At 44.7% G+C, this 23,740-nt stretch overlaps 1 protein-coding gene across 1 annotated transcript; it reads left to right on the forward strand.

The window, feature by feature from the left end:
• Positions 1-8,149: 8,149 nt before the first annotated feature.
• Positions 8,150-10,484, forward strand: LOC139556381 (leucine-rich repeat-containing protein 15). The gene is made up of 4 exons (XM_071370286.1): positions 8,150-8,345; positions 8,592-8,780; positions 8,958-9,656; positions 9,838-10,484. The coding sequence occupies exons 2-4, from the start codon at positions 8,597-8,599 to the stop codon at positions 10,026-10,028; spliced, it is 1,074 nt and encodes a 357-aa protein (XP_071226387.1). The 5' UTR covers positions 8,150-8,345; positions 8,592-8,596; the 3' UTR covers positions 10,029-10,484.
• Positions 10,485-23,740: the final 13,256 nt, after the last annotated feature.

The following is a 23,740-nucleotide window of genomic DNA, read 5'->3' on the forward strand; positions in this document are numbered from 1 at the left end:
TTACCCCATGTTATTCAGAGGTGTCAAACAGTTCAACAGATAATGCACTGTGTGAATAGTCAAAGTGAAACCAAACAATAGGAGGTAACTGGGAAAGTAAGCAATTCAACACAACTGAGATACAGAGGTGATGGGCTGTCCTCTAAGTCAGGAATGGGGCTAACTGCCTGCTGAGGTGTAGATCTGGACAGGACCAGAGACTCCCTCAGGCCCCTGCTGCAGACCCTCTGGGAATCAATTAGAGATGTCAAAATCTTGTGACCCATCACTGATTTACGGCGACGAGCCGTAAATCCCCCAAATGATCTAGAGGGACAGTTTAGTGTTTGTTTTTCTCAGCACGACACCACATTGATGTAAAAGTCACATCTCTGCAGGTGTTTGGTAGCCTGGTCCAAGGTCTGATTGTACTCTTGCCAGCTCCATTCTTCATTGTTAAACCAAACATTGTTTGGCATGACCATGAGTGACAAGTTTCAACCTAGTCTCAAAGCATTTGGTATTATTCCGTACGTAAATCTGAGACACTCCATTTAGAATGATATGGTACGTTGGGTATGGTTACATAAGGCAAAAATGAGAGGAGGTTGGTCGGGCGTGGAACACGAACGTCTAGCAACCCAAAGGTTGCAAGTTTGAATCTTATCACAAACAGCTTTAGCAAATTAGCAACTTTTCAACTACTTTGCAACTACACTATATATACAAAAGTATGTGGACACCCATTCAAATGAGTTGATACGGATATTTCAGATACCAATTGCTGACATGTGTATAAAATCGAGCACATTGTCGTACGATGCCACCTTTCCATCAGTAAGTTACATTTCTGTCCTGCTAGAGCTGCCCCGGTCAACTGTAAGTGCTGTTATTGTGAAGTGTCAACTTCTAGGACCAACAATGTCCCAGCTGCAAAGTGGTAGGCCACACCAGCTCACAGAATGGGACCGGCAAGTGCTGAAGCGCGTAGCGCATAAAAATCGTCTGTCCTCGGTTGCAACACTAGCAAGTTCCAAACTGCTTCTGGAAGCAATGTCAGCACAAGAACTGTTCGTTGGGAGCTTCATGAAATGGCTTTCCATGGCCGAGCAGCAGCACACAAGCGTAAGATCACCATGTGCAATGCCAAGCTTTAATTGGAGTGGTGTAAAGCTCGCCGTCATTGGACTCTGAAGCAGTGCAAACGTGTCCTTTGAATCACGCTTCACCATCTGGTAGTCCAACGGACAAATCTGCGTTTGGCGGATGCCTGGCGAACGCGACCTGCTTAAATGCCCAGTTCCAACTGTAAAGTTTGGTGGAGGAGGCATAATGGTCTGGGACTGTTTTCATGATTCAGGCTAGGCCCTTTAACTCCAGTGAAGGGAGATCTTAACGCTACAATATATAATGACATTCTAGATGATTCTGTGCTTCAAATTTTGTGGCAACAGTTTGGGGAAGGCCCTTTCCTCTTTCAGTATGACAATGCCTCTGTACACAAAGTGAGATCCGTACAGAAATGGTTTGTCGAGAACGGTGTGGAAGAACTTGACTGGACGGCACAGAGCCCTGACCTCAACCCCATCGAACAACTTTGGGTTGAATTGGAACGCCGACTGCGAGCCAGGCCTAATCGCCCTACATCAGTGCCCAACCTCACTAATGCTCTTGTGGCTGAATGTATGCAAGTCCCTCCAGCAATGTTCCAACATCTAGTGGAAAGCCTTCCCAGAAGAGTGGAGGCTGTTATAGCAGCAAAGGGGGGACCAACTGCATATTAACCCTTTTAGTTTCCCCTAACGCTTCAGCAGGCAGCGCTTGAGCTCTGGCAGGATAGGAACAGAATAGGAAGCAGTGGTGGTCGCAGAGAAGTAGTTTAGCTGATCAGCTCCCATACCCAATTTACATTTACATTTAAGTCATTTAGCAGACGCTCTTATCCAGAGCGACTTACAAATTGGAATGGTCTAGCCTGCAGTCGGCCTCCATCTCTACTCTAGGCTCTCTTCCTCTCTCCTCACTGTTCTGCCTCCCCCACAGACACCACCCCAACACCTAGTTGAGTTTAAGAAACAAGGTCACTCACTGACATGAAGTAGCATAGAGGTCAAGAAGTAACCGGCCAAATAAACATCGTACTTATAGGTAATTTATCGAAAGCAGTCTTGCTATGAAACCAATGCATGAAGATGTGTATTGTCCTCACAGACCCATTGTCCTCACAGACAGAGTTGCTTTTTTCCCGGTTTAATCCTGTTGTCTGTTGTCTTTTTAATTTGTGGTATATTTCCTTACTAGATCCAAGGGGATTGCAGTGACATCATTATGGTATGTTAATGAATCTATAAATAATTTAGACTGTCATTTGAATAAACGCATGAACGTAGAGAATAGGATGGTAATGGAATCAAGTAAACACTGGTAAGCACCTGTAAGATCCTATCCTCTTTTAAACCTTAAACCTACCTTGCATTAAGTTTAAGAATCTGTGCAGTCTTGCTATGAAACCAATGCATGAAGATGTGTATTGTCCTCACAGACCCATCAAGTCCACTTGACCTGTACTTTGTGTTTAGACAGAGTTGAAGTCGGAAGTTTACATACACTTAGGTTGGAGTCATTAAAACTCGTTTTTCAACCACTCCACAAATTTCTTGTTAACAAATTATAGTTTTGGTTAGGACACTACTTTGTGCATGACACAAGTAAGTTTTCCAACAATTGTTTACAGACAGATTATTTCACTTATAAAGCACTGTATCACAACTCCAGTGGATCAGAAGTTTACCTACACTAAGTTAACTGTGCCTTTAAACAGTTTGGAAAATTCCAGAAAATGATATCATGGCTTTAGAAGCTTCTGATAGGCTAATTGACATCATTTGAGTCAATTGGAGGTGTACCTGCGGATGTATTTCAAGGCCTACCTTCAAACTTAGTGCCTCTTTGCTTGACATCATGGGAAAATCAAAATAAATCAGCCAAGACCTCAGAAAAGAAATTGTAGACCTCCACAAGTCTGGTTCATCCTTGGGAGCAATTTCCAACGCCTGAAGGTACCACGTTCATCTGTACAAACAATAGTACGCAAGTACAAACACTATGGGACCATGCAGATGTCATATCGCTCAGGAAGGAGATGCGTTCTATCTCCTAGAGATGAATGTACTTTGTTGCGAAAAGTGCAAATCAATACCAGAACAACAGCAAAGGACCTTGTGAAGATGCTGGAGGAAACGGGTACAAAAGTATCAATATCCACAGTAAAACGAGTCCTATGTCGACATAACCTGAAAGGCCACTCAGCAAGGAAGAAGCCACTGCTCCAAAACCTCCATAAAAAAGCCAGACTACGGTTTGCAACTGCACATGGGGACAAAGATTGTACTTTTTGGAGAAATGTCCTCTGGTCTTATGAAACAAAAATTGAACTGTTTGGCCATAATGACCATCGTTATGTTTGGAGGAGAAAGGGGGAGGCTTGCAAGCCGAAGAACACCATCCCAACCGTGAAGCACGGGGGTGACAGCATCATGTTGTGCGGGTGCTTTGCTGCAGGAGGGACTGGTGCACTTAACAAAATAGATGGCATCATGAGGAAAGGAAAATGATGTGCATATATTGAAGCAACATCTCAAGACATCAGTCAGGAAGTTAAAGCTTGGTTGCAAATGGGTCTTCCAAATGGACAATGACCCCAAGCATACTTCCAAAGTTGTGGCAAAATGGCTTAAGGACAACAAAGTCAAGGTATTGGAGTGGCCATCACAAAGCCCTGACCTCAATCCTATAGAACATTTGTGGGCAGAACTGAAAAAGCGTGTGCGAGCAAGGAGCCCTATAAACCTGACTCGGTTACACTAGCTCTGTCAGGAGGAATGGGCCAAAATTCCCCCAATTTATTGTGGGAAACTTGTGGAAGGCTACCCTAAACGTTTGACCCAAGTTAAACAATTTAAAGGCAATGCTACCAAATACTAATTGAGTGTATGTAAACTTCTGACCCACTGGGAATGTGATGAAAGAAATAAAAGCTGAAATAAATAATTCTCTCTACTATTATTCTGACATTTCACATTCTTAAAATAAAGTGGTGATCCTAACTGATCTAAGACAGGGAATCTTTACTAGGATTAAATGTCAGGAATTGTGAAAAACTGAGTTTAAATGTATTTGGCTAAGGTGTATGTACACTTCCAACTTCAACTGTATACCTCTATTGCTTAAACAGATTATATCACACATAACAGGTTTTCATTTAGATTCGAATACATAAAGATATCTGTTTTGAGTGTGTGGAGCATTCTAAGAGGTGTTTGGATTATACCTGGACTGTCCCATTTTCTTAACAGTTTCAAAACAGATAGGTCAGACCTGATTTGTTGGGTGCCATCAGTGAAATACCAGGAGTAAGTGAATGGGAGGCCCATAGTAAACTGTCAATTTGTTCCTAAGGTGACACACATTTCCAGTGCATATCTGGAAGTCCCCAGACAAATCTAGTGTGCTGCAAAGCATCAGAGATTTACTCACTTTTTTAAATTAATGTAATTACTTTGCTTTTCAATAAAGGTCGGCCTCATTATGTAACCCAATAGTATTTTATAACATCAAAGTAAAGCAGCATTGCTTTGCATTCAGCTGTGTTTACTCAGAATCACAACATGGAGGTCATGGTTTGTGGAATACAGGAGGGAGAAACACTAGAACACAGAGGCTGCTGTTTTGACAAGGGTAATTGATTCTAAGATGTCTTTGAAGTGAGAAATAGTGACTCATAAAACACAGTGATTTTTTTTCTCCTTTGCTGTTTGTTCTTCCCTTACATAAGCTAATAGTTGTTTTCTTTCCTGGCTGCTATCCATTTTCAGCAGAGCCAGAGCCCTCACTAGTGATAATAAAGAGTAAAACATAATTTCATGAAAATGATTGGAGTCACTGTAATATTTGTTGACTATATTTGAAAACTCTTGAGGAAAAACAGTATGTTCACAATCCTTGATTGCTGATAATTGAGAAATAGCTGCCTCTATTTGAGTTTACTTTATGAAATGGATGGTGAGTTGTGAATTCTGTACACTTGTCTGAAACTTACGGCATTGTTTACACTTTACAGTAGACTTTGAAATGCACTTCCTTCTAATCTTCGGATTGTTCTCCATAGCTCATGTCAGGCATGGATTGAAGCATGCATGTCCGCTGTGCCTGTCATGGTGGAATCTGTGTCTGACTATGTGCATGTGTGACTGGGATTCTGGTATTCTGACAGATGCCGTAAGCAATATTTCTCTCTATCTTTGTCTCTTTCGTACAAAAGACGGAATGGAACAAGTACCTATGTTTGGAAGTGGCCTGTCCTAAGGAAGTCTTACAAAAGCATAGATAATTTTAGATGAGAGAGAGAGAGAGAGAGAGAGAGAGAGAGAGAGAGAGAGAGAGAGAGAGAGAGAGAGAGAGAGAGAGAGAGAGAGAGAGAGAGAGAGAGAGAGAGAGAGAGAGAGAGAGAGAGAGAGAGAGAGAGAGAGAGAGAGAGAGAGAGAGAGAGAGAGAGAGAGAGAGAGAGAGAGAGAGAGAGAGAGAGAGAGAGAGAGAGAGAGAGAGAGAGAGAGAGAGAGAGAGAGAGAGAGAGAGAGACACATCTAACGCTTCATCCTTCTGCAACTAAGCAGGGTCAGAAATGTTGAAACAACCAGCTATGTATCTGTTAGCAGCAGTAAACTTCATCCGAACACGGTCAAGATCCAGCTCTGTAGGAGGGGAATTATAGGGTATAGGACGGTTCTGAAGTGACTGTGAAATGTACAGTAATGCTACAGTGATAATACACTTGAACACCAGATGCTGCAAGTGAGTCACAATCACTCCTGAGCTGCAGATGGTTCTAGTGCCATGGTAATTGTGTTCCTTTGGGGGTCCTACATCAGATCCAGGGGACTCAATTTGCAGAGCGATGGAACTATCTCCTGAACTGGAGATAGAGCGTAGTAATGAAGATCATGAGGAAGATCCATTAGTGATAGCAGTGCTTGATTTCTCTGTTAATTAGACAGTGGTTGACTCAGCCATCTAAATGTTCTACATAGGAAATAGGTGCTTCTGCTGCCACGCTTAAGTGAGCATCATTAGACACAACTGCTGTCTTATAGAAACCAAAAGAGCTGTCATTAGGAAAGTGATCTCACACCTTTTAATCGGGAAACCGGGAAAACCTTTTGGCTTTTTAGCATCAATGGAAAAACTATGACATTAAAGAACTCAAATGTATCACACCTCAGTTTTAACATAATGCATCTGCAGGATGTAGATGAAATACATCTTTCATGCAAATAGTGAGAATAACAGTCCAATGGCCTCTTAGTCTTTGTCAGACTCCTTTGTCAGGTGAAATAAAATGAAGCGTTTGACAGTGAGGAGGGGTTTGGAGCATGTTGCTGAGACAATGTTTTTTATTATGGAATGCATTGTGTGACAAATTGCTTTTCACTGTAGTTTGTAAGAGAGCAGAGTACATCTGTCAAAACTAGTGTGAAGGATGACGCAAAGGGGGGTTTGTGCAATCTATAATAAAACATAAATCCTTATTTTACAAAGTAAAACTGGACAGAACCTTTAGGCCTCTGTGACAAGGTCAGAAGCAAGATGACAAAGAAGAATGTTGTAAGAATGGCCAGCTTTGATATTGTGAAAATGATCAAAAAACAATACTTTTCGGAGATGTTTGAAGTGTAGGTGTATCCAAATGGAAGGCATCATTAGGTGTGTATTAGAGCCTACAGCTGTGCAGTGCAGTAGAAAGACAGTCAGGGTACTTTATGATGGAGCTAACTGAAGAGTAACATGCTGTAGAAATCCAATCGATTGGATCTAAAGACAGCTAGCTCTCGTGTTCAATAGAGACTTCTCACACCTATTCTTTTACAAGGCCTTACACATGGCTTTCATCATCTTCCTCCTGTCAGTATGCGCTAGAAACTGAGGCGGGCCACTCGATAGAAACAGCATTTGATCAATTGGCTGTAATTGGCAATAATATTGGAATGATTTCAGCCAAGCCACGCCAAGTGAATGCCCAGCCCACCACATTGAGTTGAGTTGAGTTTGTGAATGATATCATATTGCTGTAGAAGTTCTTGTGTGTTCCTCAAAACTCAGTGTGTGTTAGCTGGGCTTCTCTCTCCCCTCCAGTGAAGAGGAGCTGACTGGTGTGGCTGCTCATCTGAGCCTTCAGTCAGAACACCATAATTACGCTGCTCCAGATGGCTTGCATATTGTCTTGCTGTTGGCTAGGCTTGAAAATAGCTTTTAATCTTTAGCATACAATAAAATTGTCTCACTCAGCAGACGCGTCAATCTGCAGCTATTCTTAACATGTGTTTCTGTAATCCCTTATCACTACTGGGGAGCTTGGCCTTTCCGTATCTCTCTCTCGCTCTCTACTCTCCCTCTCCCTCTCTCAGCACTTGGCCCTGTGTAACAGAGAGTGACATGTGTGATTGTTCCTTTCCCCTCATAAGGAATTACAGTTGCGAGCGTGACTTCCTTTCGGGCTGTCTGTGTGCGGCTGGGCTCCTCGCGAGTCACAGAACCTCAGTATAATCTCCATGACGTTGGCTGTCAGGGTGGCTGGGAGCCATGCCTTCTGAGGTACCCACCATCCTCTCTCTCTCTGTCTTTGAGACTCCATGACATCAATCTGTGCGTAGTTTGTATATCACTTCTGGCACAAACAAATACACACACACACACACACACACACACACACACACACACACACACACACACACACACACACACACACACACACACACACACACACACACACACACACACACACACACACACACACACACACACACACACACACACACACACACACACACACACACACACACACACACACACACACACACACACACACACACACACACACACACACAGCACTTCTCCTGGCACAGACAAATACACACACACACATACACACACACACACACAAATACTGGCACATACTGACTGAGTTGTCTTATTTCTCACACACCCCCCCATGCACTCCTCTGGGGCATGGAGGAGTTAACTTGGCAGAGGTTTCTCCCCGTTTCTGTGAGGTGGCTTTGATCCATAATCTGAGGATGGCATTTTTCTCCAGGGACTGTGACATTGCAGTGGTGCTGTGCTGGTAGTTTTGCAGGCTGGCTGCTGTAGCTGCTGGGCAGACGGCTGGGCTAATTCACTCTGACTAACAGGAAGTTACACGACAGCAGAACAGGCAGCTTAAGAAAATCTGACTCCCTCGCTTTGAGAGGCAAAACAAAGTAGACAGCTTAAAGAAGAGGTTTGTACGACGACAAGTCTCACCAAATGTTCAGGTAAATGCTGATGAGAAAATATTGATCAGTCTAATAGCATAAACTGTAGCTATGCAGCCGTTCATCCTGCACTTGTCTATATTTTTTTGGAGCATGTCTGCAAGATGGTCATTCTTAATACTCTCATATCATTTAAATAGGATTATCTTAAATTGAATTTCTAATCGTCCTTCCAACACAAACTAAATTGTCAAACTTAATCAGTCTGCAAGTGCTGAAGACTTTTTCTATTCCCTGTGGGTGTAGTAGGCATGCAGCTGGTAGCCTGTGTAGCAGTGCTGGTGTTCTGGGTGGCAGAAGCTGTAGAGAGCTGTCCTGATGTCTGTAAATGCACCAAGAAAACCAGCCCTGAAAGGTCAGAGGTCAACTGCCACAAGAAGGGGATGAGGACATTTCCCTCCAAACTGCCCCCTGATTCCTGGATCCTAAAGATGGGTGAGTCCACTTATTGTTTGCAATTGTGGGAAAACCACCGTCTCACTTTAGTATGTGCCAGCTATTTGGCTCCAAATCGATATGTTATTTTATTGACATAACCACAAGAAAGAGGCTGGTATTACCATCTTCCAATGGTATTGATTTCTCATGCTGTTTCTGTGGTCCATATCCCAGGCGAGAACGGAATAGTCGACCTCCCAGCAAACGTCCTGAAACCCATCCCCAAGATCGAAAGCATCAACTTGGAACGCAATGCCATCAAATCAATACACCCCCAGGCCTTCTCTGGAGCCCAGAGACTGATGCTGATCAATCTGTATGGGAACCAGATCAACAAACTCCCTGTGAAAGGCTTCCAGGATCTCATCAACCTCCGCTTCCTCATGCTGGGCCAGAACCAGATCTCCAGTGTCAAACCAGACATGTTCACAGGCATGCGGAACCTTTCAGACCTGGACCTGCCCCTCAACTCTCTAGTTGCCCTTCCTTCCAACGCCTTCAAGCCTCTGAACGCCCTAAAGGTTCTGGACCTGGCCCTCAACCGCATCGAGAGGATCTCCCCCAAAGGCTTTGTGGGCCTGACAGAGCTGCTGTTCCTCAACCTGGACAACAACAGTCTGAAGAGCATCTCGGCTGGTGCCTTCAAGCCTCTGGCCTCCCTGGAGATGCTGGTGCTGGATAACAACCTGCTGTCCACTTTGACCTCAGCCACTCTGGAGGGCCTGTCCAACCTTCAGGAGCTCTACCTGAGGAACAACGAGCTGGAGAGGCTGCCCCAGGACCTGTTTAGACATACACCCAAGCTCTCCCAGCTGGCCCTCAGTGGAAACCGTCTCAAAAACATGGATGGAAACATTTTCACCCAGCTGTCTGGTAAGAGATGAATAATGTACAACAAACTTTTCTAGGTGTTTATTCAAATGCATTTGTGGACTATATGTGTCATATGTGTACTTCATGTTTGACCATTTGTTCATAAAAAGTAATATACATTTCTATTATAAAAAAAAGTGTCACAATGAGCATAATCTGATTGTCCTCTACCTCCTGCCAGGCCTGAAGGAGGTGTATCTCCATGACAACCCCTGGACATGTGACTGCAACATCAATGGCCTGGTGCGCTGGGTGTCCCAGACAAAGGCCAACCTTTCCCGTCTGGAGTCCCTGAGGTGTGTTGCCCCGACAGAGTACCGCAACAAATCCCTCAGCAGCCTCAAAGACCAGAACCTACGCTGCCGGGCCTAGACTAGAGCCAAACCAACCTTTACTCTGTGCTGTCGGGCCTACACTAGAGCCACTCAAACCTTTACTCTGTGCTACCAGACCTAGACTAAAGCCACACCAATCTTTCCTCCACACCAGCATCCTGCATCAGCCACGTTACATTTTTACATTTTACATATTTTGCAGACACTCTAATCCAGAGCGATTTACAGTAGTGAGTGCAGACATTTGCATATGTTCCTGCTACAGAGTAACCTGTTATACAACACTTAATACTTAGCTATGGTCCAACGACAGGACAGTTACCCATTATTGTGCAACCCTAGCCTAGGTCCAGCCACAGAATGCCATGTCATTGTGCAACATCTAGGCAGCCACGGCCCAATAACTGACAATTGTACAATTAGCTTTTACTGTACAACCATAAGCGAAAGTTATTATAAACTCATAATAAACGTCCCGTTTATTTTCAGCAAACTTAACGTGTAAATATTTGTATGAACATAACAAGATTCAACAACTGAGACATAAACTGAACAAGTTCCACAGACATGTGACTAACAGAATTGGAATAATGTGTCCCTGAACAAAGGGGGGGTCAAAATCAAAGTAACAGTCAGTATCTGGTGTGGCCACCAGCTTCATTAAGTACTGCAGTGCTTCTCCTCCTCATGGACTGTACCAGATTTGCCAGTTCTTGCTGTGAGATGTTACCCCACTCTTCCACCAAGGCACCTGCAAGTTCCCAAACATTTCTGGGGGGAATGGCCCTAGGCCTCACCCTCTGATCCAACAGGTCCCAGACGTGCTCAATGGGATTGAGATCCGGGCTCTTTGTTGACCATGGCAGAACACTGCCATTCCTGTCTTGCAGGAAATCACGCACAGAACGAGCAGTATGGCTGGTGGCATTGTCATGCTGGAGGGTCATGTCAGGATGAGCCTGCAGGAAGGGTACCACATGAGGGAGGAGGATGTCTTCCCTGTAACGCACAGCGTTGAGATTGCCTGCAATGACAACAAGCTCAGTCCGGTGATGCTGTGACACACCGCCCCGGACCATGACGGACCCTCTACTTCCAAATCGATCCCGCTCCAGAGTACAGGCCTCGGTGTAACGCTCATTCCTTCGACAAATAAATGCAAATCCGACCATCACCCCTGGTGAGACAAAACCACAACTCGTCAGTGAAGAGCACTTTCTGCCAGTTCTGTCTGGTCCAGCAACGGTGGGTTTGTGCCCATAGGCGACGTTGTTGCCGGTGATGTCTGGTGAGGACCAGCCTTACAACAGGCCTACAAGCCCTCAGTCCAGCCTCTCTCAGCCTATTGTGGACAGTCTGAGCACTGATGGAAGGATTGTGCGTTCCTGGTGTAACTCGGGCAGTTGTTGTTGCCATCCTGTACCTGTCCCGCAGGTGTGATGTTCGGATGTACCGATCCTGTGCAGGTGTTGTTACACGTGGTCTGCCACTGCGAGGACGATCAACTGTCCTTCCTGTCTCCCTGTAGCGCTGTCTTAGGCGTCTCACAGTACGGACATTGCAATTTATTGCCCTGACATCTGCAGTCCTCATGCCTCCTAGCAGCATGACTAAGGCACGTTCACGCAGATGAGCAGGGACCCTGGGCATTTTTCTTTTGGTGTTTTTTCAGAGTCAGTCGAAAGACCACTTTAGTGTCCTAAGTTTTCATAACTGTGACCTTAATTGCCTACCGTCTGTAAGCTGTTAGCGTCTTATCGACCGTTCCACAGGTGCATGTTCATTAATTGTTTATGGTTCATTGAACAAGCATGGGAAACACTGTTTAAACCCTTTACAATGAAGATCTGTGTAGTTATTTGGATTTCTACAAATTAGCTTTGAAAGACAGGGTTCTGAAAAGGGCTGTTTCTTTTTTTGCTGAGTTTAGCTGTACAAGCCAAAGAGAAAGAAGAGCTGAAGGGGATATGTAATAGCTTGCCCTGAGCTTTCTGTCATTGAAATATTATACTTTCCATCAACCCCAAACACAGAATTTACACGTTCATTAAACCTGCTATTACCGAAGTGCGCTGTGAACCATGCTACTGTAATACCCTCATTAATACTGCTCCTGCTTTATTTTTTATTCTTGCATATTTTATATTAACTGAAATTAATTTCTAGCACTTCTTTACAGTAATATCCTATGCTGATAAACCTATCATCTTAACATTAGCTTTTTTTCATAACTCAATATGTATATAGGGCAATTGTATTATTTTCACAGATATGGAATCATTCCATGCTTATTAGTTTGATATCTTTGAGGATTTGGCTATGCTTCCGAGCTTGTCTCTGTAGGTTGTAATGAGTGAATCTCCTAATCTAAAGCACAATGAATATATCTTATTGTTTCCATTGAGTGAAAAATATGTACTGCTATTGTACTTGTTCAATCCTAAAACAGCATTTACTAAGTCTGTAGTCTAATTGATTTCATACTGTACATACATTTTGAAATAAAGGCCATTGTGCAATGAACAGCATGTCATCTCTCACAGTTACTGAAGTTCAGTGGATCTTGTTTGTACACATGATTTCATAACATCAAGAGTTATTCAAGCCTTAATACCAACTGCAAAATTATTCATAAGTTCAGAAAATGCAGCTATTTTCTGCTCCAGCCATTTTTGTGTAGAGAAGTGCTGCTTCAAAGAGGGAAAGTAGGTTAAAACATCCTTTTACTTGCAAAGTGACGGTAAACTCCCATCACCACATGAGAAGGAATAAGAAATTCCTCATCAGATTGTTACAGCTGAATAAGCTTCCATAGAAATCATCGTTCCACCTCCACATTCCAGAGCCAGTCAGACAGGCTGCTGAGGCAGCATAGACCTGAGCATCTAGGCAGGCCTTCCACCATGGCACAGTTCTGTCGCAAATGCTAACCTGTCTTACCTTTCACATGGCTGGCTTTGCATTGTAGCAGAAACAACATAAGGTAGGGGGTATAGTTATAGTAGGCCTATAGTATGCAGTGAAAATAGGCTATTATGTAACTAGCTTTCTACAGCTCTAAATCAATGAATTATAATGTACATCAAAGTATTTTTGGATCACCTGTATTGGTATAGAAAATTACACTTCAAAACAAACCAATTATGGTCAGTGATACACAGCATATAGAAGAAAGAATAAATGTCATTAATTAGCTCCAAAAATGTCTGAATCCTGGTTGTCCATGATCTCACAGTGCTGATAGAGTGAACCAGCAGATGGTGTTGGAATGGACAGTTGGAAAACCCCGCTAGTCTGGAGCCAGAAGCTGTCTGATGACACTCACTCACCTTACCTGCACAATCCAAACCACAGGGGGGGGGGGGGGGGGGTGCTGGGGGGTGCTGTGGGATTATTAAAGACTCTTTGAAGAGGTAGGGTTTCAGATGTTTTTGGGAGATGGGCAGGAACTGACCTAGCTTCAGGGGGAAGCTCGTTCCACCATTGGGGTGTCAGGATAGAGAAGAGCTTTGACTAGGCTGAGCGGGAGCTGTCCTGTGGGACGGCAGTGGGAGGACCAAGACACAGGAGGTGGCAGAATGCAGTACCCGAGTTGGGGTGTAGAGATTGAGCATAGCCTGACGGTAGGGAGGGGCGGTTCCTCTTGCTGTTCTGTAGGAAAGTACCATGGTCTTGTAATGGATGTGAGCTTTGACTGGAAGCCAGTAGAGTGTGCGGGGTGACATGGGAGAACTTCTGGATAAGTTGCAGGGGTTTGATGGCACAAGCAGGGAGCCCAGCCAATAGCAGGTTATAGTAGTCCAGACGGGAGATGACAAGTGCCTGGATTAGGACCTGCGCCGCTTCCTGTGTGAGGTAATCCTAATTTGCTCCAGGGGCGCTGTACTACTATGGGTGACCCTGTAAAACAACACATTTCACTGCACGTATCTGCTGTATGTGACAATACAACATATTGAGACAGAGATGAGACTGGGTGTCAAAAATAGTTGAGTGTCAGAGGGGTCGAGTGTTTCTTGTGGAGAAGAGAGTCTCTGGCCATTTTGAAGTCAGAGGTGATGCCGCCAGTTGTCAGGTATGAGTTGATAAGGGAAGCGAGGAATGGGAAAAGGTCTACAGAGATGGTCTGGAGGAGGGGATGGGGTCGAGCGGGCAGGTTGTTGCGTGGCTGGACCTCACTAGCCGCAGGATGTCATCTGGAGAGAGAGGAGAAAGAGGTCAAGGCATAGGGTAGTTATGTGTGAGAATATGGCACCACCATGCCTGGTTGTTCTTCAAAAGTGCCTTCCTCACCATCTTAAATAAGCATGCAACTTTTCAGGGAAGTCAGGAACCAGTATACACAGTCAGTTAGGAAAGCCTGCAGCACTAACTCCAAAAAGTTTTCGGACACTGTAAAATCCATGGAGAATAAGAGCACCTCCTCTCAGCTGCCCACTGCACTGAGGCTAGGAAACACTGTCACCACCGATAAATCCATGATAATAGAAAATTTCAATAAGCATTTCTCTATAGCTGGCAACGCTTTCCACCTGGCTACCCCAACCCCGGCCAACAGCTCTTGTCACCAAAGCCCCATATACCACCCACCATTGTGACCTGTATGCTCTTGTTGGCTGGTCCTCGCTACATATTCGTCGCCAAACCGACTAGCTCCAGTTCATCTATAAGTCTTTGCTAGGTAAAGCCCCGCCTTATTGCAGCTCACTGGTCACCATAGAGGCACCCACCCGTAGCACGCGCTCCAGCAGGTATATTTCACTGGTCATCCCCAAAGCCAACACCTACTTTGGCCGCCTTTCCTTCCAGTTCTCTGCTGCCAATGACTGGAACGAATTTCAAAAATCACTGAAGTTGGAGACTTATCTCCCTCACTAACGTCAAGCATTGGCTGTCAAAGCAGCTGTATACAGCCCATCTGTAAATAGCCAATCCAACCAACTACCTACCTCATCCCCATATTTGTTTTTTTATGCTCTTTGCACACGAGTATTTATACTTGCACATCCTCATCTGCACATCTATCACTCCAGTGTTAATTTCTAAATTGTAATTACTTTGCCACTATGGCCTATTTATTGCCTTACGTCCTTACTTAATTTGCACACACTATATACAGATTTTCTATTGTGTTATTGACTGTACGTTTGTTTATCCCATGTGTAACTCTGTGTTGTTGTTTTTGTCGCACTACTTTGCTTTATCTTGGCCAGGTCGCAGTTGTAAATGAGAACTTGTTCTCAACTGGCCTACCTGGTTAAATAAAGGTGAAATATATATATTTTTAAAACAGTCGTTATGGCATGGCTGCTATTATTGCTATAGCCAAGAGCTCACGGTGAACTCGTGGTGACATAGAGGCCAACACTAGCTACCCTGTAAGGGGTGCGTAACTGGTGGCAGGGAAGTCAAACGCAGGAGAGCAGAACTTGGTGAATAGCCGGGGCAGTTTAATATATAAAACTAATGGCATATAAAACAAACACATGGGTACAAAACCCGTAGCGCACCAGTAACACATAGCACAAGAACTTACAATAAACAATTCCCGACAAGGACATGGGGGAAACAAAGGGAAAATATACATGTAATTAGGGAATTGAAACCAGGTGAGTGTGAAAACAAGACAAAACAAATGAAACATGAAAAATGGATCTGCGATGGCTAGAAGACCGGTGACGTCGACCTCCGAACCCTGCCCGAACAAGGAGAGGAACCGACTTCGGTAGAAGTCGTGACATACCCCTTCAACTGTATCGGCTTGGAACATTGCAGTATGATGGCAGACATTCATTTTACCCAGGTGCAAAACAAATGTTTTCTCAGATCCTTTACCCACGTGCTATGTGGCTTTCAACATGAACACTGAGTTTATACATTCATTGAGAATGTGCTGCTTTTAGTGTGTATTTATTGTGATGCATGTAATGGCTGGTGCAATCAATTTCCCCTTTGGGGGATTAATAAGTACTTATCTTATTTAGCCTACTAATGCATTATCGGGTTTTACTGTGTTATACCTTAGTGGGGAAGCTGACTTCTTAACAGCTCTGAATGTACTTGCCAGTACTATGCCTCATGAAGCTTGCTATGTGTAAGGGCTGTCGCTCTCCTCATCCTCGGACGAGGAGAGGAGAGAAGGATCATCAGACCAATATGCAGCATTCGGGAAATAAGCCATCTTTTATTTGAACACGATGGCAACACGAAACAAAACACTTACAAATTTACAAAACAAGAAAACGACGTTGACGAAACCTGAACATAAACTTACATACTAAACGTAAACTCACGGACAGGAAACAGACGACATCAAAATAAACGAACAGCCAAACAGTCCCGTATGGTACATACATTCGACGACACAGGAGACAATCACCCACAAACAAACAGTGAGAACACCCTACCTAAATATGACTCTTAATTAGAGGAAAACGCAAACCACCTGCCTCTAATCAAGAGCCATACCAGGTCACCCAAAACCAACATAGAAACAGATAACATAGACTGCCCACCCAAAACACATGCCCTGACCATAAACACATAAAAAACAACATAAAACAGGTCAGGACTGTTACAGTACCCCCCCCTCAAGATGCGCACGCCGGGCGCACAAGCACAAAGTCCAGGGGAGGGTCCGGGTGGGCAGTTGACCACGGTGGTGGCTCCGGCTCTGGACGCTGTCCCCACACCACCATAGTCACTCCCCGCTTCTGTCTTCCCCTCCCAATGACCACCCTAAAAACCACATCCCCTAAATAAACGGCCAGCACCAGGAGAAGGGGCAGCACCGGGATAAGGGGCAGCACCGGGATAAGGGGCAGCACCGGGACAAGGGGCAGCACCGGGACAAGGGGCAGCACCGGGACAAGGGGCAGCACCGGGACAAGGGGCAGCACCGGGACAAGGGGCAGCACCGGGACAAGGGGCAGCACCGGGACAAGGGGCAGCACCGGGACAAGGGGCAGCACCGGGACAAGGGGCAGCACCGGGACAAGGGGCAACACCGGGACAAGGGGCAGGTCCCGGCTGATATACTCTGGCAGATCCCGGCTGAGGGACTCTGGCAGGTCCCGGCTGAGGGACTCTGGCCGGTCCCGGCTGAGGGACTCTGGCCGGTCCCGGCTGAGGGACTCTGGCCGGTCCCGGCTGAGGGACTCTGGCAGGTCCCGGCTGAGGGACTCTGGCAGATCCCGGCTGAGGGACTCTGGCAGATCCCGGCTGAGGGACTCTGGCAGATCCCGGCTGAGGGACTCTGGCAGATCCCGGCTGAGGGACTCTGGCAGATCCCGGCTGAGGGACTCTGGCAGGTCCCGGCTGAGGGACTCTGGCAGGTCCTGGCTGGACGGCTCTGGCAGGTCCTGGCTGGACGGCTCTGGCAGGTCCTGGCTGGACGGCTCTGGCAGGTCCTGGCTGGACGGCTCTGGCAGGTCCTGGCTGGACGGCTCTGGCAGGTCCTGGCTGGACGGCTCTGGCAGGTCCTGGCTGGACGGCTCTGGCAGGTCATAGCAGGACGGCTCTGGCAGGTCATGGCAGGACGGCTCTGGCAGGTCATGGCAGGACGGCTCTGGCTGGTCATGGCAGGACGGCTCTGGCTGGTCATGGCAGGACGGCTCTGGCTGGTCATGGCAGGACGGCTCTGGCTGGTCATGGCAGGACGGCTCTGGCTGGTCATGGCAGGACGGCTCTGGCTGGTCATGGCAGGACGGCTCTGTAGGGAGGAGAAGGAGAGACAGCCTGGTGCGTGGTCTAGGCACTGGCTGCGCTGGAGAGGAGGAAACAGCTGGAGAGAGAACCCGGAGAGACAGCCTGGTACGGGGGGCTGCCACCGGTGGACTGGTACTTGGAGGTGGCACCGGGTATACCGGACCGTGAAGGAGGACACGTGCTCTTGAGCACCGAGCCTCCCCAACCTTACCAGGTTGAATGGTCCCCGTAGCCCTGCCAGTGCGGCGAGGTGGAATAGCCCGCACTGGGCTATGCAGGCGAACCGGGGACACCACCTGTAAGGCTGGTGCCATGTACGCCGGCCCGAGGAGACGTACTGGAGACCAGATACGTTGGGCCGGCTTCATGGCACTCGGCTCGATGCCCAACCTAGCCCTCCCAGTGCGGCAAGGTGGAATAGCCCGCACTGGGCTAAGCACGCGTACTGGGGACACCGTGCGCTTTACCGCATAACACGGTGTCTTACCAGTACGACGCCTTCTACCTCCACGGTAAGCACGGGGAGTTGGCTCGGGTATCCTACCCGGCTTTGCCACACTCCTCGTGTGCCCCCCCCCAAGAAATTTTTGGGTCTGACTCACGGGCTCCCAACCGCGTCGACGCGCTGCCTCCTCATACCAGCGCCTCTCAGCCTTCGCTGCTTCCAACTCCTCCTTGGGACGGCGATATTCCCCTGGCTGAGCCCAAGGTCCTCTACCATCCAGGATCTCCTCCCAAGTCCAGGAGTCCTTGTTGCTCTGTTGAGCATTCCCTTGCCGCTTGGTCTTAGCGTGGTGGGTGATTCTGTAAGGGCTGTCGCTCTCCTCATCCTCGGACGAGGAGAGGAGAGAAGGATCATCAGACCAATATGCAGCATTCGGGAAATAAGCCATCTTTTATTTGAACACGATGGCAACACGAAACAAAACACTTACAAATTTACAAAACAAGAAAACGACGTTGACGAAACCTGAACATAAACTTACATACTAAACGTAAACTCACGGACAGGAAACAGACGACATCAAAATAAACGAACAGCCAAACAGTCCCGTATGGTACATACATTCGACGACACAGGAGACAATCACCCACAAACAAACAGTGAGAACACCCTACCTAAATATGACTCTTAATTAGAGGAAAACGCAAACCACCTGCCTCTAATCAAGAGCCATACCAGGTCACCCAAAACCAACATAGAAACAGATAACATAGACTGCCCACCCAAAACACATGCCCTGACCATAAACACATAAAAAACAACATAAAACAGGTCAGGACTGTTACACTATGATGGCATCAGCGGTGGTCAATAGCCTTCATGTTGCCGTCTTTGCTGGCTGCTTGATATAAAGGACATTACATATAGCTGCAGGTGGTTGGCTGTATCATATTGCTAAAGGTTGCTTCTTAGATAAGGAGATATTTTAATGTAGACCCACCAGATGATTTCTCACGCTGCGGTGCGTCTCCAGGATGGCTCGGTTCGTACTGCTTACTAGTCAGATAGGTGGAATACAGTAATCCCTCGTTTATCGCGGGGGTTACGTTCCGAAAATGACCCGCGATAAGTGAAATCCGCGAAATAGAAAACTTTTTTTTTTTTACAATTAGCAACTATTACATGTATACAAATACAGTGACTCACGTGTAGGCCGTTTCGTCGACATTATGGGTTTAGGAGATGTTCGAAATTACAAGATAATTTGGCCAACTTAATGTAAATTTGCCAAGCTGTTTTAAGTACGTACACATAACTGCACGAGACGACAAAATGATAGCACAATTCGTAGCATGTTTTGATACAAGAAGCGGGAGTGAGTTTTTAGCGAATCAGAATGCAGAGCACAATGCACCAAAAAAAAAAAAAAAATGCATTATGAAAATCCGCGAAATAGCGAATCCGCGATAAGTGAACCGCGAAGTGGCGAGGGATCACTGTATACCAAGATGACAGCTCATCTTGCCTCAAGCGAGGTTACCAGGCGGTAATGATACTATCATGATCCTGTCAGTATGATTAAAGTGTTAGATATTTCCCCCTAGAAACCCTACTTTTATATCTCCCACCCCCTACAACTTCCTTTCATACATTGTTGTCTTTAATTTAAGTAAAAATCTACATTAATTCTCTGAAATGTTCCCCTGGATAGTTCATTTTAATGATAGAAACATAAAAAAGCTGAATAAATGGCATTTAATGAGCTTGATGATAAAGTGTTGACTGGTACAGAGAGTGTGTTTAACTACCCGGAAAACGCTCTCTGATTGTTCAAGGGTATGCCAGGACACTTCCTTCATTGTATATCTTGTCAATTTAAGCTAGAATTAACTCCTATGGAGGAGTGTTCTGGATCACACTTCAATGCTTCCACGGATTCAGAACATACTGATAGCCCCTGTAGTTGAATATTACCACATACAGTTCAGTGGTAAGTCAGTAAGCCTCGCTACACTTCTGCTTCAATGTAAGAATGCAACTTTTTAGTCATTCATTTAGGCCTGCAAATTTGAGAGACGCATGAGCTTAAAGGATGTTGAGAGTTCCTTTAGTTCTTATAGTGCCAAAACCTCAGCCCAAACATACTGGAGGAAACACTGAGCTTGTCATATTGATTTGGAACACGCAGCATCACATTAATCTAACAGGCTTATTACTGATTTAACACGACTACATAATGCAGTAGAACACAACAGTTAAACTAAGGAGGCTCAGGACTGGGAAGCACAGTATTTAGGAAGTCTTCATGGCCACACATAAAGTATAACTAATAACGCAATGGTGTCTTGAAAATGTGCATTACTAAACGAGTTTGTCCTTCCACTAAAATCACTTTTACCATGAATATTTTGGGGGTCTGATCTTCCTTGACTTTAATGCGGGATAGAAGGGTTTAGAAAAACACAGTAAAAGTTGACAAATTGCGGAGATATTGCCCTGAACGCCAGATTATAGATGCAGGATTTGATCACTCTTTTGTTGCTGAGAACTTTCATGCACAGCAGGAAATGCAAACTTGTAGTGCATTTGAGTTTAAAAAAGTGTTCTAAAGTTTGTAATTTCCACTTTGAAATTTCAGACTTGATTTGCCCTAACAAAAAATGTATCAACCCCTACAAAACAGTCATTCATTATAATCCACATAATAATTTCCTGTTTCTGCAGGATAATTATCCTGCTGTAGCAAACTGGCTCAAATTAAGATCCTATCTGAATGTTAAAGGTACAGTATATCTACATCTCACTGATGGAGGATGAAAAACCCACAACAGGGACACACTTATGACCAGGGCATCTCACCATGTTGTGAGAGATTGTAGAAGAGCAGACACAAAACAACAAGAAGTGTCATATATTCTAGGGAGTCCAGAGTTATCTTAGAAAACACATTTAGCTTCATTTCAGTTCTCTCCCAGCAAAAGGCTCAGTGTGGCACCAAGGATACAACAACATGACAAAGCTAGTTTGGGTTTGTAGTTTGTTCAACCCCTGAATGTTTGTCCAATTTGCTTGAATTCCCATTAATAGTGTGGCTCCTCTCCAAAAGCCATTGGGTCAGGGAATCTAGATCACAGCATCTCATTTGATCTGGCCTTAGATGTAGTTGGACCAATTCTCCAGTCAATACACTGAGCTCCAGTTCTGAGGCCAAGTCTTTTCTGGATGGAATATAATTATAGTGTCTCTGCTGTCTCTAAAGTATGAGAATTGCACCTTTTGAACACAAACGAAAAGGTAAATGTTCATTTTTAGCCACGCTCCTAATACATTTATAGATGCATCCGTACATTCACCGATGATTGACATGGATTCAATTAATTTACAGTGATTAGATACAGTTAGATAACCTCTGTTGGAACAGCATATTAGCTTCTTACAATTCTATTAAAAATTCATCAGCGATGAAGGAATTGATTTATACCAATCATGACTGTCACCATAAATTATTAATAACAGTATCATTACTCCCAAGATACATTTTGTATGATGATGATGATGTTTGTTATTGGTCTTGATTAATATTCATACAGACTTAGATCAATAATACCTGCTTTGTCCCACCTGTAACAACATCACACATCTCTTCCTTGTATTGCCTGTATCATAAGCTGATATTTAATTTAGAACATTCTTTCATAAACCAGACTTTCTGAGAAAACTGGAGCAGAATAATAATGAACTAGGGATCCTTTTGGTCTCTTAGCAAACTATTAACCATATCTGCATGTGTCAGCAATTTCTTCTTATCTCCCTCTACTACTCAGTAGTAATTAATGGAATCAAGAGGTGATCGAGGGAGGACATGTACAGATGAAAGGACTGGGCCAAAACACAGGGAGGAGGAGGTCAATCAGGAAGTTAGTGTCTTATATAACAGAGCCATTCCTGTCCATTAGGCTAGTCCACCTCAACATAATAACCTTCTTATTTTTATGATTTAGCCTAGGGGTCATCTCAGTTCATGGTGAGCTCCTTCCTCACTGCCCAGAATGGAATAGAGAGATTGTAGAAGATTGATTGATGGAGAGATTGTGGAGAGGGCTGTATATACTGCAATTATCCTCTGCTCTGGTAGCACTTATTCTCTTGAAATCACAGCAGAATCACTTTGTGCTGTGAAGGATGTGTGCATGGTATTAAAAATATGTTATTGGCCTGTTATCCTTGTTGCTGGGGTTTAGCTACATTACAGTGTGGCACTCCAGTGGGATTTTTCACATTGAAAAGCCATTACTAAAATATGTCAGTCAGCTTTTTCCCCCCAGCAGGTGCAGATAATATATCCAGGAAGAGAATGGGTGCTGATGTAGCAGCAGAAGAAAGAGAGGCTGTCTCAGAATTGTCTCCCATAATGAATCCAGTGGGAGGTGATTACAGAATACATGGTAGGTTTCCCATGCAGCGCCTCTCCTTCCCAACCGTTTGGTACAGTTACTGGGAGAGCTGGTAACCCTTCATTTTATAGCCCAGTAATTACTAGGTTATAACTAGGTAAATATCTAGTAGCAAAAAGTAAATACATTGTAAATATTTAGTCCCAAACATACTTACTAGGAACCAAGCAAGAAAGTACCAAATACTTAGTAAATACAAAGTAACAAAATGTAATTATACACTGACTATACCAAACATTAGGAACAATTAGTTGGGGCATGGACTCTACAAGGTGTTGAAAGCGTTCCACAGGGATGCTGGCCCATGTTGACTCCAATGCTTCCCACAGTTGTGTCAAGTTGGCTGGATGTCCTTTGGGTGGTAGAACGCTTGAGTGATGCACCTGCATCCCGGCACCAAATAGCTCTGTAGCAGGATATCTAACACTGATTTTGGGACCTTGACAAACTTAACAGTGAGTGAGTGATGACCATGAAAACACACAAGACTGATGGCTATAGATACATTTAACAAGTATATTATTCTTCTGGTTTTATAGCTCTATTTGTGATATTTGACCTTGCCTCTCTGGCTTGCTAGCTTCTAGGTAACCATCTTATTACATGTTTGTTACCTTGTACGAGCTGCATTTGAAGTAGCATGTGATCATATCCACTAGAAAGCAGAGCTAGTTTCTGATGAGGCACTGTGTGTACAACTTTTCATGATGCAGCCGGAAAATGGGTCTATAGCACTGTTGTAAACTTGACAGTATTTGGTATTTATATGGTTATATAGCAGCTTCATTTTACATCTCTCTTACCCCGTATCTATCCTGTAAGTGTGAAGGTCGTATGTCCCTTGGGGGTATCAGTACCTAGGTATGACATGTGAGGGTTAGGTTAGTAAACATGCTGGAGCTAGTACCTCGTTGTTGTGCGTCCTTATTTTAGATAATACTACATGGTGTCAGAAGTTGTTTTAATAATCACATAAACGTGAAGGACATACCAAGTAAATCATACATTCAGGCGGTTTCAAAGCAGGGAGGGCACAGTGTTGGAGATAAATTAGCGCATATCATTATTTTGCTAGCTAACAAGCAAGGACTAAGTTACTGCTAAGCAACATGTTGCAAGAGGAAGAAACTGGCGGGATTTCCG

This window comes from Salvelinus alpinus, chromosome 27 (assembly GCF_045679555.1).
Source record: "Salvelinus alpinus chromosome 27, SLU_Salpinus.1, whole genome shotgun sequence".
Taxonomy (NCBI): domain Eukaryota; kingdom Metazoa; phylum Chordata; class Actinopteri; order Salmoniformes; family Salmonidae; genus Salvelinus; species Salvelinus alpinus.

Bases quoted from the DNA above. Each gene is read 5' to 3' on its own strand.
- LOC139556381 (XM_071370286.1), top strand. From the start codon at position 8,597: ATGCAGCTGGTAGCCTGTGTAGCAGTGCTGGTGTTCTGGGTGGCAGAA. The intron at 8,781-8,957 runs GTGAGTCCACTT...TCCATATCCCAG, and splicing joins TTCCTGGATCCTAAAGATGG to GCGAGAACGGAATAGTCGAC. The intron at 9,657-9,837 runs GTAAGAGATGAA...ACCTCCTGCCAG, and splicing joins CATTTTCACCCAGCTGTCTG to GCCTGAAGGAGGTGTATCTC.